The sequence below is a fragment of the Uranotaenia lowii genome, chromosome 3 (genome assembly GCF_029784155.1).
Source record: "Uranotaenia lowii strain MFRU-FL chromosome 3, ASM2978415v1, whole genome shotgun sequence".
NCBI lineage: Eukaryota > Metazoa > Arthropoda > Insecta > Diptera > Culicidae > Uranotaenia > Uranotaenia lowii.
Window position 1 is genome coordinate 118,485,762 of NC_073693.1, and position 17,669 is coordinate 118,503,430.

At 34.3% G+C, this 17,669-nt stretch overlaps 1 protein-coding gene across 25 annotated transcripts in view; it reads right to left on the bottom strand.

Annotated features, from left to right (window-relative positions):
* The window catches only part of LOC129755407 (gamma-aminobutyric acid receptor subunit alpha-4), a 706,839-nt gene that overhangs the window by 95,161 nt on the left and 594,009 nt on the right, over window positions 1-17,669 (bottom strand). For 18 of the 25 annotated variants that reach the window (XM_055751878.1, XM_055751872.1, XM_055751879.1 and 15 more), the window contains one exon: window positions 12,607-12,759. The exons of the other annotated variants lie outside the window; for them this stretch is intronic. In XM_055751878.1, the coding sequence (XP_055607853.1) occupies window positions 12,607-12,759 (153 nt within the window). The remainder of the gene's footprint in view (window positions 1-12,606; window positions 12,760-17,669) is intronic. 25 annotated transcript variants of the gene reach the window in all.

The window sequence follows — 17,669 nt, forward strand, 5'->3', positions numbered from 1 at the left end:
TTGTAAAATATAGGCACCAAATATGCTGATAAATACTCTTTGTAATAGTACAAATTAGCTAAAAAAAATATTGATTTTTATGTGCTAGGGCATAACAACAACAACTAGATAAAAAATGTATTCTCACTTGTTCAACGACCTGTAGAAAAATTTCGAAAAGTTCAGTAGGAAATTTTGAAAAGTGTTGAATTTGTTGAATTTCATATTGATATTGTTTGTTTTGTTAAGAAGTTCAGAATAACTAATTTTCAAAAATATTTGAAGTTCCTATAAAACCGTGTCAACCGAAGAAGTTCTTAAAACAGAGCTTTCGATATCTTTTTTCATTTAACGAAGATGCTCGTTTCAGTTTTAATTGATATCTGCAGTTAGATTTTCTGAAAATGTATCTTCATGTTTAATTAAACTTCATGTGCTAACTACAGGCGACTCTAAACTTTTAACATTAATTCACAAATAATTGATTAGTTTTACACTGACTTACATATATTCAAGCCTACATTTCGAGAGTTTAATGTTTTAAAAATCTGTCATTCATGTGATTTATTAACTAATGGTCCTAAAATCCTAACATAAAGTATGGAATATGGTGTTAAAATTGATCTTCATTATCGTCTCTGTTTGCGGTTTATATTTGAGTGATTTTCTAATTTAAAACTACTGGTGTTCTAGTGTTACTTCTACCTTAATCGTTTTCGGTTGTCATCAGGAAGCCACACGCATATTTATACCTTCAATATCATAAACAACACCTGTGTGGCAACTGTAGTGGCACAATTAAACAACAAACAACAACGGACTGCAAGTAAATTGGACAGAAGCAGACGAAGGGAAAAAGGAACAACACAGATAATAATGGCTACAAGGGGAAGGATTCCACGCAAATTTATCAACCCTTGTGAAGCTGAGATCTCGTTTCGATGGATTCGACATTTGGGTCCCTGTAAAGCGTAGAGGTACATTTACGAATTAATTAAACGTAAACAGGAAACATCATTAAAAATTCATATTCAGACGAGTCAGCCGGCACACGATAATGGGTACCTCCGTTGGATTTTTTCCTGGCAATGAATACATCCCTTTTCATTAAATCGTGTCGACCGACAGAAACTGTCCCATGAAGGTTGTTTTACGTTGTACCTTCCCACATATTGCACATTTTCCAGTTTAATTTCCTAGAAATAAAAAGTGTCTACCATCGACCCAAATCAACACAATTAAAATGGCCGTATCAATCCATGCCATCAAAAGGTTCGTGCTATTAGAGACTGAAAGAGGTCCTATACACGTACTTAGTTAGTAGCATCAATAACAGAATTAGCAACTAGTATGTTTAATACCTAGGTACAAGTAGAGTAGTGTTGAGTGGAAAGTTTTCCCCCGGTGATTTATTTCCAGTAATTAGAGCGATGAGCTTTTAGAAAGCCATACGGCTTATTTATAGGCCTCCGGCACGTGGATTAAGCTGGGTAGAATTCCCGCATACATAAAGATAAAACTAGGCTGATCGATTGTTCGATATCTACTGGTACAGCCGATGGGAAAGCAACTGGACACTGGACAAATGCAGTTTATTTATGTTAAGAAAATATGTGTAAGTTATTCAGCTGTTAAAGTTTTTTTTTACGAATTTCAAATGCAACCATAATCTTTTGGCAGTGTGATTTCAAACACTGAATAATAGAGGCCTTCAGCCTGAGGCTTTTGTCAATTTGAACTCTATGCGCAGGACAAGGGAGAAGAAAATTTCAAAATCGATGATGTACAATTTTAACTAAAATATCCTTGAGATTAGTATGTGAAATAAATTGATGCATTGGATCAACCTTAAAATTATTTTTGGCAGTTTGACGGCAGCGTCATTTTATTAGACTGTTACAAAAAATTACCTGTGACAAAAACCGAGGCCCGAAAGTCAAATTATGCAAAAAATCAGGTACATGTGTTAAAAAATCGAAGAGCTTTGTACTGCAGAAAGTGACAATAATGCCAAAGTCAGTTTTTTTAAACCATTTGGAACTTGGTGATTGGCTGGTAAACGGTGGATAATGTGCAACACGAGACCCCATAGTGGTCATATCACCTCTTATTCACAACTCCTATCTCTACCTCCCCGCGGTGCCGGCTGGGGTGCGAGTAACCTAAGCGGAGATCGGGTACCCAACCCCGGTGGATGCTTTGGTCGCATGCAGACTGAGAAGGTGGCCGCACGCGTCTGTTCCCCAGGTCAGGGGCGGCGTGCAACAACAACCGAGCGTCTGTTCTCCAGGTCAGGGGCGGCTCAAACAGCGTCTGTCTTGCAGCAAGCGGCTGAATTTATGAAATGCGGCTCCCGCCAGCTAAGTCCAAGATGGCAGCCCCATCGCGGGATAGGGACTTTAGGCTAACAACCTACTGCTCCCGATTTGAAATTGTTACGGAATCCGAAAGAAATGACCGACCTGGAACTTTGGCGACGACTTTTAGCATGAAAACACGGACACGAATTGGAACTTGGAATGTTTTGACCCTTGCCCAACAAGGCAAACTGGAACAACTTGCTAGAGAGGCTAGCCGCCTCAAGCTTGAAATTCTGGGACTGAGCGAAGTCCGTTGGCCTAATACTGGAGAACACAAGACACAATCCGGGCAAGTCCTGCTTTACTCTGGCATACGAGGAGAACATGCTACTCGGGAACGAGGAGTTGGTTTCCTGTTAAGCCCGCAGGCCTACGCGGCCCTCATTAGATGGGAACCGATAAACGAAAGAATAATCGTAGCCAGATTTAGAACACGGGTTAGAAACCTTACAATGGTCCAGTGTTATGCGCCAACTGACGTTGCCGATTTGCAGGAGAAAGAGCAGTTTTACAGTCAACTGAACAGCGTGGTAGAGAGAATTCCGAAGGGTGACATTCAAATCCATTTGGGCGACTTCAACGCAAAGATTGGCTCCGACAATCAAGACCTTGAGCGCATCATGGGGCGCCATGGCCTAGGACAGATGAGCGAAAACGGAGAGCTGTTTGTAGAATTTTGTGGCAATAACAACATGGTGATCGGTGGATCGCTCTTCCCCCATCGACCAGCACATAAGGTCACTTGGGTATCCCGAGATGGCCGAACAGAAAATCAAATTGACCACATCTGCATCAGCCGAAAATGGAGAAGGAGCCTTCTTGATGTCCGCAACAAGCGAAGCGCAGACATTGCATCTGACCATCACCTCGTCCTTGGCGAGATACGACTGAGAGTTGCGCGTGTCCAAAGGCGCGAGGAGAAAGTCGGGTGTCGATACGACGTCCGCCGGTTGGAGAATCCAGAGATGAAAAGGGCATACGTTGAACAGCTAGAATCCCGAGCCTCGGAGCTGCCGACAGACGGAACAGTCGAAGAACAGTGGTGTGGAATCAAGAATGCCTTTATCACGACGAGCCATGGTACTCTCGGTAAAGTTTGTGGAAGAAGAAATGAATGGATGTCGGATGAAACTTGGAGGATGGTCGATGATCGGAGAAAGGCGAAAGTCGGAATTGAGCAGGCATGTACCGGGTCAGCCAAAGCAGCCGCCCGCTTACGATATGCGGAGCTGGAAAAGGCAGTTAAACGAGCTTGTAGACGAGACAAGAGAGCCTGGACAAACTCCCTAGCCGAAGAGGGGGAAAGAGCCGCCGCCAATGGAGATATCCGACTACTTTATGACATTTCTCGCCGCCTCAGTGGTGCAAGGACTAATGCGAGAATGCCGCTGAAAGACCGAGCAGGTCAGTTATTGACCGATCGAACAGATCAGCTCAAACGATGGACTGCGCACTTCGAACAACTCTTCCGAGTCACGAATAGCGATGGCCAACAGAACCCGCTGCTTGAAGCGCCAACAGTAAGTCGCATAAATGGCGTCAACTCGGAAGCGCCCTCGCTGGCTGAAATAGAAGCGGCAATCAAAAACATGAAATCCAACAAAGCACCTGGGATCGATTGCATCCCTGCTGAAATGCTGAAAGCCGACCCTGCCCTGTCAGCACAAATGTTGCACCGTCTTTTCGCTGACATCTGGGATACTGCAACATTCCCGGCCGACTGGATGCAGGGTATCCTCGTTAAGGTCCCGAAGAAAGGAGACCTGACAGAGTGCGGTAACTGGCGAGGCATAACGTTGATCTGTACAACCCTCAAAGTACTCTGCAAAGTGATCCTGAACAGGATCCAGGAGAAAATCGACGCTACACTCCGACGGCAACAAGCTGGATTCCGATCTGGACGATCATGTGTGGACCACATCACAACGCTACGAATCATACTGGAACAAATCAACGAATTCCAGGACTCTCTTCTGCTGGTGTTCGTTGATTTCGAAAAAGCATTCGACCGACTTAATCATGAAAACATCTGGGCGGCTCTAAGGCGACGAGGGGTCCCAGAGAAACTAGTCCATCTCATCGAAGCACAATACGAGGCATTTTCGTGCAAGGTCTTGCACGATGGTGTCTTGTCCGAACCAATCCCGGTAACTGCTGGAGTGAGACCAGGATGTATCTTATCACCGCTACTTTTCCTCATCGTAATGGATGAGATTCTGACTGGATCGATCGACTGTGCACCGAACCGAGGATTGCCGTGGAATCCTTTAACAATGGAGCAACTGAACGACCTTGACCTGGCTGACGATATTGTTTTGCTCGCCCAAACACAACAAGACATGCAGAGCAAACTCGACGACCTCACCGAAAGCTCCAAGGCAGCAGGTCTCAAAGTCAATGTCGGAAAGACCAAGTCGATGGAGATCAACACAGGAAATCCCTCCAGTTTCATGGTAGCTGGGCAACAAGTTGAGAAAGTGGAGTGCTTCCAGTATCTTGGTAGCCAGATAACGCCTGATGGTGGTACCAGGAAAGACATCGAAACCCGGATCAGAAAGGCCCGATTTGCGTTTGCGAGTCTCCGAAACATCTGGCGGTCACGCCAGATCTCTCTACGAACGAAAATCCGAATCTTCAACTCAAACGTCAAATCCGTATTGCTGTACGGGTGCGAAACTTGGTGCACATATGCGGTGACGACGCGAAAACTGCAAGTATTTGTAAACCGCTGCCTGCGGAATATCATCCGCGCTTGGTGGCCCGGCAACTGGATCTCGAATGAGGAACTACATCGCCGGTGTCATCAAAGGGCGCTAGAAATCGAGATTCGGGAACGTAAGTGGAGATGGATTGGGCACACGCTGCGAAAGGATGAAAACGAGATTTGCAGAGAGGCGCTTGACTGGAATCCAGAGGGTCATCGAAGAAGAGGCAGGCCCAGAAACTCGTGGCGGCGAAGCCTAGCCGCTGAAATCCGAACTGTCGACGAGAATCTTGACTGGGACCAGGTGAAGACGCTGGCTCCGGATCGTCAACAGTGGAGGTCTTTTACCACGGCCCTATGCACCGGAGGATCGGCGCGGGATCATTAAGTAAGTAAGTAAGATGTGCTGACCACTTTATATTTGTTTTCAGATAGGAAATAGATAATGCCTTATACGATTGACTAGTGAAAAGGGAAGAAACATTACATTTTATTATTCTGAGTACTGTGGCTGATTTTTTTCTATGAAATTTTTATTCAAGCAACGCATGAATAAAAACAAATAAAAATAATTGAGGCCCTCAGAGCCAAAGGGGTATAAGAAACAAAATGGTTGATTTTTTGTTAATGATGCCAAACGATTCTTCATATTTAATTCTATGTTTTTTTTCCAATTTTTTTTAATTTCATTTATATACTTTTACAGTTAGCTTAGCTTAGCTTAGCTTGTTTGACTACTCATATCCACCTTAAATCATTCAGCCCGAAATGCTTTAATTAGACTTCAAAAATACCACAATTTTCTCATAATTTTAGAAAAAATATAATAATATATTGTATCAAATCTTTCAATGCATTTCGAATTTCATGATCACTGGCGTGGCTCAGTAGAACGAGTTCAACATCGCCAATGGTTGCTACTCCGTGATTGATCGAGGCCATCAATTTTGTACAAGGGCCAAAAGAATGCAGCTTGGGATTAGCAACTCATTCTCAATGCACAAAACTCATGCTCTCCCTTAAAAAAAAAAAAGATCAATAACGGCGCCGGCCACGTCCTAGTAGTCAAAGAGGGATGAAGGAAGGATTGTTAGTAAGATACTTTTTAGTATCAACCTTAAATCTGTTATTCCAATTCTTTTCAAAAGCTTGTTTTGAGAAACTCTGAAACAATCATGAGTCAGTATCATCAGCTATAGAAACCGTCTATACGTCTGCGAATTTATATTCAAGTATCTTATTTATATACTTTTACAGTTAATCGAAAAATCCAAATTATCGTAAGATATATGGAAAATGGCAAAACGCAAACTTTCAAACTTTTTTCTCTAAATAAACTTTTATGCACTTATACCCCTTTGGCTCCAAGGGCGTCAATTAAGTTTTATTTTCATTTTTAGTTTTTTGTAGTAATTTTAGAAAATAGACCCTTAAATCTTTAAAATAGTTGGCTACATTAGTATATTGAAAGATTAAGTAACAAAATATGAATCTTGCTTTCAAAGATGGTTGAAATCTTTGATTTTTTTCATGAATCTGTACATCTAGCTTATTTTATATGAGCATTCAATTGGTTTTTTTTGACGAAAATCTTTAATGTCCTAAAAATAATTGTCGTAACTCAAAGCAAATAAGTTGAACCTCCCAAAATCCTAAGAAAAATCATAAGTTTTTACCAGCGACAAAAAATTAATCATTTTTTTCAATTAATCTTTTTTAGCGATTAAGATCAACTCTATTCAAATTTATTAAACACCATGCAGATTTTTAATATTGAAATTAAATGTTTCATCAAATACCAGCAAACATTTTCCACTAAAAACTCATTTGCATAAGTTGAATCTTGGAAATAATTTCTTTGTAAATTATGTTTTTTCATAAATGAAACTTAAAAAATATACACAAATTTTATTTTATATGTGTAATCTTTCAGTAAAACTCACTTACGAGTTTAGTCGAATTTTGAATATTTATTCTGAATCTGAATTCAGAACTTCAATTCAAAATCAGCATTTCGAATCATTTTCCAAATTTCAATATTATACCCGATTTTTGCCAAAAAAAAAACTTTTGCTGAATCTAAATTGCATATAAATAAATGCCTTACTAAACGTTTAGTTAAAAAAAAAAAGAACCAAGAAGTTAAATTTATTGAAGCCCTCAACCATGAATCTATAATTCAAATTCTGAGATTTTGGCCTTCAAGCTGAACTCACTATTTCAATAATTTATTTAGAATCAGATTTGTGAATCTGTATTAAAATACTTATTTCAAATGATGAATCTGATTCTGAATTTTCAATACTTTATCGACATTTTGAGCATTTGAATGTTTGAATTCTGCACAAAAACTTCGAATCTGAATATGAAACAAAAACTCAAGATATTTTAATTTTTTTCCATATTCTAAAAATGTTTATCTAAATATTGAAAATACATTTGAGTTTCAAAAATAATGAATCAAATTTTGGAAGAAATGCAAGACCAAATTTGAACCAGGAATTCAAAGCAGCCTTATATTTTTCTAATGATAATTTGAACTGAAAATTTAAATTTCAAAACAGGATACAGATTCCGAAATATGGAAATATAAATACAGCTTTGATTTTGGTAATGAAGAACCAGAGCCTATGAAATTAGTTCAATCTAATTTAAAATTTAATATTTAGAACTGAATCTCTGTTAACAAGTGAGAAAATTTCCCGGTCGGGAATTCCCGAATCCCGGGAAACGCTTAAAAAATCCCGGGATTTCCCGAAGCCAATGAAATGAGCTAAATTACTAAAAATTTACTCGATTCAAATTGGAAAAATAAATCAGATTTGAGCAAGGAGATTGATAGTTCTGCCGTGATGGCTAAGTTCTCAATAGTATTTTTCTTAAATCTGAATAATACATTAAATTTTATTAAAAAAAATGTTTTTCGAATCGAAAACTTCGTGTAAAAGTGAAAAACGACAAAAAAATCTATAAAACCAAACCATTCCAATAAGGAAACGCTACGGAATGAATCCGATTGTTTTATTTTGCCACACTTATCATTTAGAATTTCCGTTTCGGATACTGTTGACAGTAGCAAAATCATCAGCAAAGAAATGAATTATTGTAAAATAAATGGATAGTTATCTGAAAATTTACGATATTTGATGAATAACATGAAGTCTAGCTAACTAACTCCTATCGATAGTGAGAAATCTGTCTCGATTCTTCAAATTTTTGCAGCTAAAATCAAAGCAGTTTGTCGGTTAAAGTACTTTGTTTTTGGGTCTTCGAATTGTTGAAATCCCAGACACCCTTCGTTTGATCTTAGAACAAAATGGATGGCCTCGGTCAATCACGGAGTACAACTATTGGCGATGTGAAATTCGTTCTATTGAGCCACGCCTGCGATCGTGGGACTTGAAATGCATAAGTTGTAAGGATGATTTGCTACCGACATTTATTTTTGAACAAACAAAGTTTTGAAAAGATGCAAAAAAAATCAATTTTTAAATTGAATTCAGTTGATAAAGCATTTCAGGTACAACGATTTAATGTGGATGTGAGTAGTCAATCAAGCTAAGCTAAAATACTTTGTTATTGGGTCTTCGGTTTGCTTATTGAATTTTTGAGGCATTTAAAATGTTTGAAATGTTTTGCAATACTAGGTACTACCTTTGATTAAAAAATACCATATTTATTCGTACGCAGTAGAGTGTTAAGATCTTCATGTTGAAATCTTTATTTTCAATTTTTCCCGGGATCCCGGGAATTCCCGGGAAATGAATCGTCAGATTTCCCGTTTCCCGGGAACGCTAAAATGGCCGGGAAATGGACACTCTAGTTTCTATGGCCATGTACATTTACATTTATACATATGATTTCCTTTAAGTAGAAGAAACGAGCCGGTTTGAAAAAAAAAACCGTGTGTTTTGTGTTGAATCAACACAAAACAAATGTAACCACAAAGCAAGTTATTACAGATTTAGCTCAGAGCACAGCACTGTCTAGCAATTGGCTATATTTTCGGTATAAAATAACAAAATTATCGGAAAGAGTTACAGGATACAATGCTGAAACAACTTCCGAAACACTTTATACAAAGTTGAGAGGTGGCGAAAATGTCGTTAATAGGCAGAAAGACTCATTGAATTTCAAGACCGATTCTGACTCTATAATCACAAAATTGACATAGATACTGAAAAACAAATGTTTACGCAAACAAAACAAACTGTCGAAAATTAAAATAGTTTAGACGATGACCAGTCAATTGAAGCCAAAGTAGCTCAAAACGCAGGGACAACTGGTAAATCTGTTTTATTATTATTAAAACTGATCGATTAACGTCAAAAATTTCGAAAAATTATTTTATAGATTTTGTGAAGTATCGTGTTGTTTATATCGATTCGGAAATTTATCTCTCAATGTGAATTGTGGTCGGAGAATTTTATTTCCAAATCTTAATTTAATTCTGATTTCAAATTATCATTGAACTTCTACTTTCATTGATTTTATCTAGAATGTCAAGCTCTCATACAACCATTAACTTAATTCAATCTGGAATGAATAAAATGAAAAGGAATGAGGTTTATTAGTTTATCAGCTATCAATGACTAACATTTTGGAAATTGAATAATTTCAATATTTACACGAGTGATAGCACTAAAACAAGAGGGAAAGACAAAATCCGATAAATATCGAATTCATGACGCTAAACACAAAAAAGAGTCTTAATCTCAATCAATTGCAATTAAAATCATCAACTTTTTTGTCAAATCAAAAACTGAAGCAAAACTGAATTTTAATCATCATCGTGTGGATGATCGGGGAACAATATTGACGATATGATTGATGTGAATCTTTAAACCTAGCCACGTTGGTCAAAAATCACTTCAAGATCTTTTGAGTTTTCAACTAATAAAATGATTCGGTTTTGAGTGATGAATCAATCTTTGATAACTGATGAGCTAACGAACCAACATAAATGACAAACAAAAACTGATTTTGAATCTATTTATTCTAGTTCATTCAATCAAGGATTCAGATTTCGACTAGATATTATAGTTCCAGAAATACATCGATTAAAATTTTTAAAATATCTAATTTGAAGTAAAAAGGTTCCAAAATATTACAAGACCCATTTCTGCTATTGTCAAACGCCTATCTCCCTCTTCAGTTTTTTCGAAAGTCCTGAGGGGGGAAATAGTTTTTTATTAAAACTTTGATAAATTAATCGAAAATTTAAAAAAATGAAGAGCAAAAAACTGTGGAAAACTGGAATTTAACCGGTTTTTGTTTTCTGGATTTTTTCAAATTCGGCATTAAAAATGGGCCAACTATTCAATTTCTTGCAACGGAAACAGTATACAACTTTGTTGCATGCAAAATTTTGTAGTTTATCCCATTTTTTTGCATTATCTCAATACATAAAATTCAAGGTATATTATTGAAAAAAAAAGATAAATTATTGTATACAAATATATTGAATGATAGCTTTTATGCAACTTGTTTCAATTTTTTTAAATTTAAGATAATTTTTAATATCTCCTCCCTCGTGATGCATCAACTCCAAGTGACAAAAAAAGGAATTCAAATTTGTTCCGGCCCATATGAGGCATGAAATTACAGTTTTGGGTCCCTACCATTTTATTCAAAATAACTTTTTTGATAACAGTCGGAACTCGGAAAAAATTTAATTCCAAAAAAATGTTAAATGAAATCTTAGAAATGTATCAAAATATTTTTTTTTCATTGTATGTTTTATAATAAAGATATTTTAAAGCGAAAAAAAATAGTAGCCCATGATACTCACGGTCCTATACTAAAATCATTTTTTGCCTTTTTTTTTAAATTCATTTATTCGCTTTTTATTCTGAAATCTAAGTTTTGTACAATAGTTTGATTTTGATTTTGGATTCATGATATTCCTCCAATGTTAATTTTATTTCATTTTGCTCATCCTTAAAAATAAGAGTGTCCGTTTGTCAGCCATTTTAGCGTTTCCAGGAATGGGGATATCTGACGATCCTTTTCCCGGGAATATTGGAATCCCGGGAAATATTGGAAATGAAGATTTTTACACTCTACTGCACACGAATCCTTATCTATAGGTATGAAATCTTAAACTTCTAGGTAGAAGTATTGCAAAACATTTCAAATTTTTTCAATGCCTGAAGAAATCAATTAGCAATTATAAAATCCAAGACCCCAAAAAATAAGTACCTACTTCAATCAACCAATTTGATAGATTCTTGCAGCAAAAATTGAGAAAGATTTCTCACTATCGAGAGAAATTGGTAAGCCTGACTTTAGGTTACTCATCAAATGTAGTAAGTTTTCAGATAACCATCCTTATGTATAAATATATCACTTCTCTGCCGATTATTTGGCTACTGTCAACACTCTAGAACATTCAGATTATTTTCGTAGTGTTTTTTATCGGAATTGTATGGTTTTCCATATTTTTTGTCTTCAAAACTTTGCAAATCAAATGCATGCTAATTTCGACTGTTTGACAAGCAGTTTCCAAGCAACTGCTAAGATATTTATGCTGAAAAGTTTGGAAAGAGGCCTATTTTAGAAAAAATTGTTTATGTCAAAAATCTTTGGTTCATATTTTTCTTTAATCTAAAATAATTATTGCCAGCTAGGCCTTAAAGCTACCACCATTCTGGAAAAATTGTAGGTCATATATTAGGTAGGGTGACATAAGAAGAAATTGATTTTTGTTCCAGTCTTACTTTTGAGTTTATATTTTCCCAACACAATTTTTGGAAGACTGGAAGCAACTTTCAAATCATCCAATTTTGATGAAAAATTGTCAATTGTAAACATTGTTGTTTTTTGACGTGGAAAACTTGAAGTTTTGATCAATGTTCAAATAGAGCACTTTGCTACGGATCTATCAGTTCAGTATCTATAGACGGACTAAGGCCTCGCTGCACTAATTTATCACCTTGTGGAGTCAACACGATCGATTCCTGCCACCAGTGGAAATGAATCAAATAAACTGTTTTCGTATTTGAATGTAGCTTAGAAGTTTTAGAAAATATTCCAGCAATGGCATTAAGAGCCTAAACTCTTAAGCATATGTTGCATATGAGGATACTTAAATCATTAATTATTCGTTTCAATGTAAAACTTCTATCGTGTCCAATTGAATTTCTTCTAAGCGGTTTGAACTAATTGATTTAACCACCGCTCATGAATAGTATGCTTTCCCTACACTTTATTTTTACTGGGATTGTAGAACTAATTGTTATTTTTTCTTGTTTCTTCAGGGGAAGAAACTTTAAATCGAAGTCCATTCAGCTCCAGTAATTATTGTAAGATAGTTTTGTTTAAAATACTTCAGGTAAAAAGGGATGTTTTGGATTCTTCACAAGGGTTGATTTATCAGTGGTACAACTTACAGGGACGTTGAGGATAGCCACACAACAGACTTGAACAACAAACCGTACAGTAGGACACAGACATCTCATAAGGGTAGCCAACATTTTTTCCCATATAAAATTTGTAATGGAAGGGTCCTAGAAAAGATGGCGGCATCCCTTTGAAACAGGAAGAAATGGAGTTTGCACTTACCGATCATGACGCGGGCCGGCACGGCGTTCCACTCGAGCCAGAAGGTGATGAAGGACGACGTTACCAGAATGATGCCCGGTATAAACACGGTGGTGAAATAAAACGCACGGTCACGCGTAAACATAAGGTCTACTTTCAGGCAACTGTAATTACCTATATGGTTGTTGGTTGGGTTGGTAGTTTTGTTTGTTGTTTTTTTCATTCATAGTTACAAATATGTTCATATGTGTTTAATTTGTTTTTTTTTTTGTGTTTAAGTGAAAATGTGAGTTAGTGTTTCAGGTACCGGTGGGCGGTTTTCACGTTTCAATCATTTTCAGATTGTTGTTAGTAAACATTCCGGTGCAATTTATGGTTTTGTTTTTCCATTTTACAAGTTTTTCGAATGTAATGTTTTTTTTCGGTGAGTGTGAAGAAGATAGAGAGAAAAGAAAGAAGAAAGAATGGAACGAAAACGTAACAGCAGTATTAAGCTATGTTTATGGTTAATATAGGTTAATAACTCTGAAATAGATAAACGTATTTATATCAATTTTAACACAGATGAACGAAATATTAATTACAAACAAAGCTTCAATCTAAAAGTAAGTTTTGAAAATTTCTTTCAAAACAACTTGAAAAATTGAAGGTGAGAGCAGGTTTTGAGACTAGTTTGCCCTCCAATCGTGTGAGTTATTAGTTAAATTTCAGAAATTTTTTATCAAACCTTAATTCAATTAGATATACACACATCGGTTTATAAAACAGCTCTCAACTTGCAATTTTTTCTATTGATTTACTGAATCTAATCGATAGAATTTAATACACAGTTAAACAACAGCTAAGATTCTTAATCATTGGTTTTCAAGTTTTGGTTTTTAATATTGATTTTATTTAATTTCGGATAATAGTTAAATATGGTTGGATCATATAAATTGAGTGTCTTTCACATTGAATGAAAGCTTGAAGAAAAAAATTATTTGATGTTAATGGATCCATAGATCAAGTATTTGAAGCAAGAATTCTGTTCAAAACTTAATAGTGTATAAAAATTTTCGCTATCGAAGTTTTGGATATATTGTATTTTCAATTCATCACAAGGAATACTTAATAGAGCTTAAAAGCTTTTTTCGTATGAAGTTATTCAATTTACATATTTTTTAATAAAAAAATTTCTATGCAGTTGACTTAAGATACGCTGTTCTTTTTCATAATCTTTAAAGTAATTTCAACATTTTTTTCTTAAAACTGGATATTGATAAAATCACAAAGTATTTTGAACTCTTGATTTTTAAATAACTCAAAATTATTCAGTTTAAACTATGACAAAATGTTTATCAACTTCATTATTAAAGTTTAAAATTTTCAGTTTCACACTCGAGTTCGCAAATACAAAATTATGTTCAAAATAAACATATTTTCTGGACTAAAGCTTTTATCAAGTTTCATTTATTATTTATTAACAAATAATTTCAAGTTGGAAATTTGCTTACAAAAATTGAATCCATTTCAAGTGCACTTATTCAGGGTTTTTTTTTATCATCTTTAAAATGTTCAGTTTAATTTTTGTTCATTTTGAAGAATTTCATTTAGGATGTTTTGGATTAAAATTTCAGAAATACTCTATGATTTAAGTGAAATTATTAAACCGACTTATTTATTGGGGAAACGGTTGAATTTGTTTCAAGGACTATATAGAAGATTCTCAAAAAATCCTGAAGGTGTGCCATATTGGGACATATTTTTTTTTAATTTCAATTTCGTTGCTTTTTATATGTAATATGACTAATATGAATAAAATTGTTTCTTGTTTTTTATACTGATTATTATATTCAAAGTTTTAATAAAGCTTGACTGAAGTTCGTAAGGCGAAATGAAGTAATAGTTTATCATGATTAGGCCCAAGCAACAGTAAAAAATAGTAAAATTCAAGAGAGGTTTTTATTTTATAGTATTGAGTGGAGTTAAGATTTCCATTTTCATGTTTCATTTTGTCAAAAAATAAATTTGATCTACCGGAAGTTTTGCACTTGGAGCTGCCATTTTATAAGTTTTCAATGAAATATTTAACTACAAAAGTTTATTTATCTATGTTCATCCAAATTTTCAACAGAATTGAAAAACACACAATTTGAGATTGTAAATCCTCTAAATAATTTAAACAATTTATTGACACTAAGTAAGACTTTCTTTGATGATGCTCAATCAGGTTTTTTTTATATCTTGAATGATTTTTTTTAACTTTTCTGTTTTCTTCGTTATAACTTTTTATTTTGGCGAAAAAGGGTCGAGAGCTATCGTTTTTTGTCTACAGTGAAGTCACTTAAATTTTCTGTTGTATCAAATTGATAAAATATATTATGAATGAATAAAAAATGCCAATTCTAGAGTGTATATATGGCAATTTCTTATACATGTAGATCATCACATTTAAAGCCAAGAGTACTCATTGTATAAAGAATGATCACGTTCATTGTGACTCAAATAAAACTTATTCGACCACAGGAATTTCAAAATTAAAAACTGTCCAACTTGATACACCCCAACAAAGAGTTACTTTCAGGGTATGGAAAATCAGTAAAGTATTAATTTTTATTGACCAGAGCGACTTTTAAAATGTGTTTTGCGAACAAAAAAGTTCCAGCGTTAAGAGCGTTAAAGATAGCTTCATTTTTCAAGAAAAGTCTATTATTAGTCCAAAAAAACCTTTTATGTAGCCTTAAAAAAATTGAAAAAATTGTCAACCGAATTTTTAAATCTCGTTACAGTTCTCATAATTTTTGGAGTATTTGTTAATCACATTTTTTGAATATTATATATTCTTAGATCAATCTTATAGCTTTGGGAACAAAATTTTTATGTTGTATGTAGGTATATATTTTCGGTCATTAATTTAAACTTCCAGTGTTTTTTTTATTAAAGTTTATTATCGATTGAATGGAAAACTAAATAAAGTGTTTTTTAAAGTTTATCTTAAACGTTAATTTTGCATTTTTCACACATCAAAGCATAAAAATTAAAATTGTATGAATTTTAAAGACTAAATATATCATTATTTGTCATTTATTAAACGATTTACTTCAAACTTTCAGGAAAGGTAATTTATTCTCAATCATACTTGATCGAAGGGAGCCTCAAAGTTCTTTAAGTATTGGTTTTTATATTCTCAAAATTCCTCAAAATTAACAAAAATCGATTTAAAAATAGCAAAAATTACCACAGAGGCGCAAAAGGAAATAGAAAATTTTTATTTTGATACCATATGACTTAGAAATGAATGAACCGTCGAAATATGGTGTTATCTCGAAAATATTGTGTTGCCAAAAATCAATTTCTGGATCTTAGCCCTTTTTTGAAAAACCGACCTTTATTTCAATTTTTTTTTGAGTTACCACCAGATCTCACGTTTTATGCATTTTCAGGTTATTTGGTATCATAATTAAAATTTCGATATTCCTGAAATCATTCGGCTCCTACTTGATGCTGGGTTAACCTCAGTAAAATATCAAAATAAAATAGGAATTTTTATTATTATAAAATTATTTTCGTGTGCATTAATTCGAAGAAATTAAACTTCCCAAAAAATTTTTGGCTACATTACAGTTCATGTTAAAGAGTTAGTTGAGGAACCTTCACATAAAAATTTCAAAAACAATCCATGGTTTGAGCTTTAGTTTATTTATTTCTTATTCATTATTTGTGTACTCTTCTTAAGTTAATCATGAAAGCGTATTGGTTTTTCGTATTCTTCATAAAAATTTCAAACATTGATTTGATTCTTCTTGAATTGACTATAACTTGACATTATTCAAACGATTTATTTCAAACCTCCTGGGATAGCATCTTTTGCCCTGTTTTAAATTTTATGTTAACTGACAAAATATTTTTAAAAAAATCTTAGGTGGCATCCATAAATTACATCCTGCAAAAATGCTTCTTTTGGACTCTCTCCCCTTGTATGTCACAAATCATAGATCTGCCATGTTCCCTTATATGCCAATTACATAACGCTGAAACCTCTTCCCCTCACCACTTTCATTTTATTTAAAGACCAATAAAAAATAGGATTTTTCGATTACTGAGGTCCAAAAACATATCGTTTTAAATAATTTCAAATCACGTAGGTAAGTTTTATTTTGACTCTTTAAATAATTCATCTGAATACTTTTGTGTCAATTTTATAAATTTTTTAAAGAAACATTTTCAATTAATAGTTTTGCCGTAAATTCAAGCTTATAATCTCTTCAGACAAACAAAATTAGGAAATTTTCAAGTACTTTTGTAGGTTTGCCTTTTCTGATGTGAGGAACTACAAATAAAACCGTGACACAGCTGGTGCAAAAGGAGAAACCGCTTGTTTAACGATATTTGAAATTTTCCTACTTATTCCAGCATACACGTAAGATTTCACAGAATTTTGAGGAAATTTTCATCTCAAAATCAGTGTCACAGAACGCAGCATTTTGGGAATGTTCACAGATTTCACCGATTACTTAAATTATATACGCGTTTCCAAAATTTTAAATTTTCAAGTGAATTCAAATTTTTGATTGAGGTTTACTTGTAAAAATGGTATTCAAAAATTCTGAACTCAAAAAATTCAAAAAACTATTTTAACAATTGACTTATTTTTCAAAACATGTACATCGAATTTTCCTCCAATACATTTAAGTATCTTGGAAAATAAAATTGTTTTGTCTTATTTACTGATTGCATAAACCATTCAGTTAGTTTTAAAAATCAAACTTCATAAAGTCAAACTTCAATTTGTGCAAAACGGAAACGTTTCGAAGATTGAATTTGCAGTTTTATCTATACAAACTTTTAAGAGTATTTGTAACGAATTCAAAATTTAATATGGTATGTTTCTATTAAAATGAATTTTTTTTCCAAACGTGAGATTGAAAATCAATTTCGATAAAACTTCCTAATTTAGCATTGTTTTTTAAGGATTTTTCAAACATCATAACTAGAGAATGTAGCATTCGAATGGTTTTTTAAACAAAATTTAGACAGAAAACGTGTAATTTGAACTCACTGCTTATTGGTATGTTATTGAAAAAGTAGCTCTGGACATTAGACTG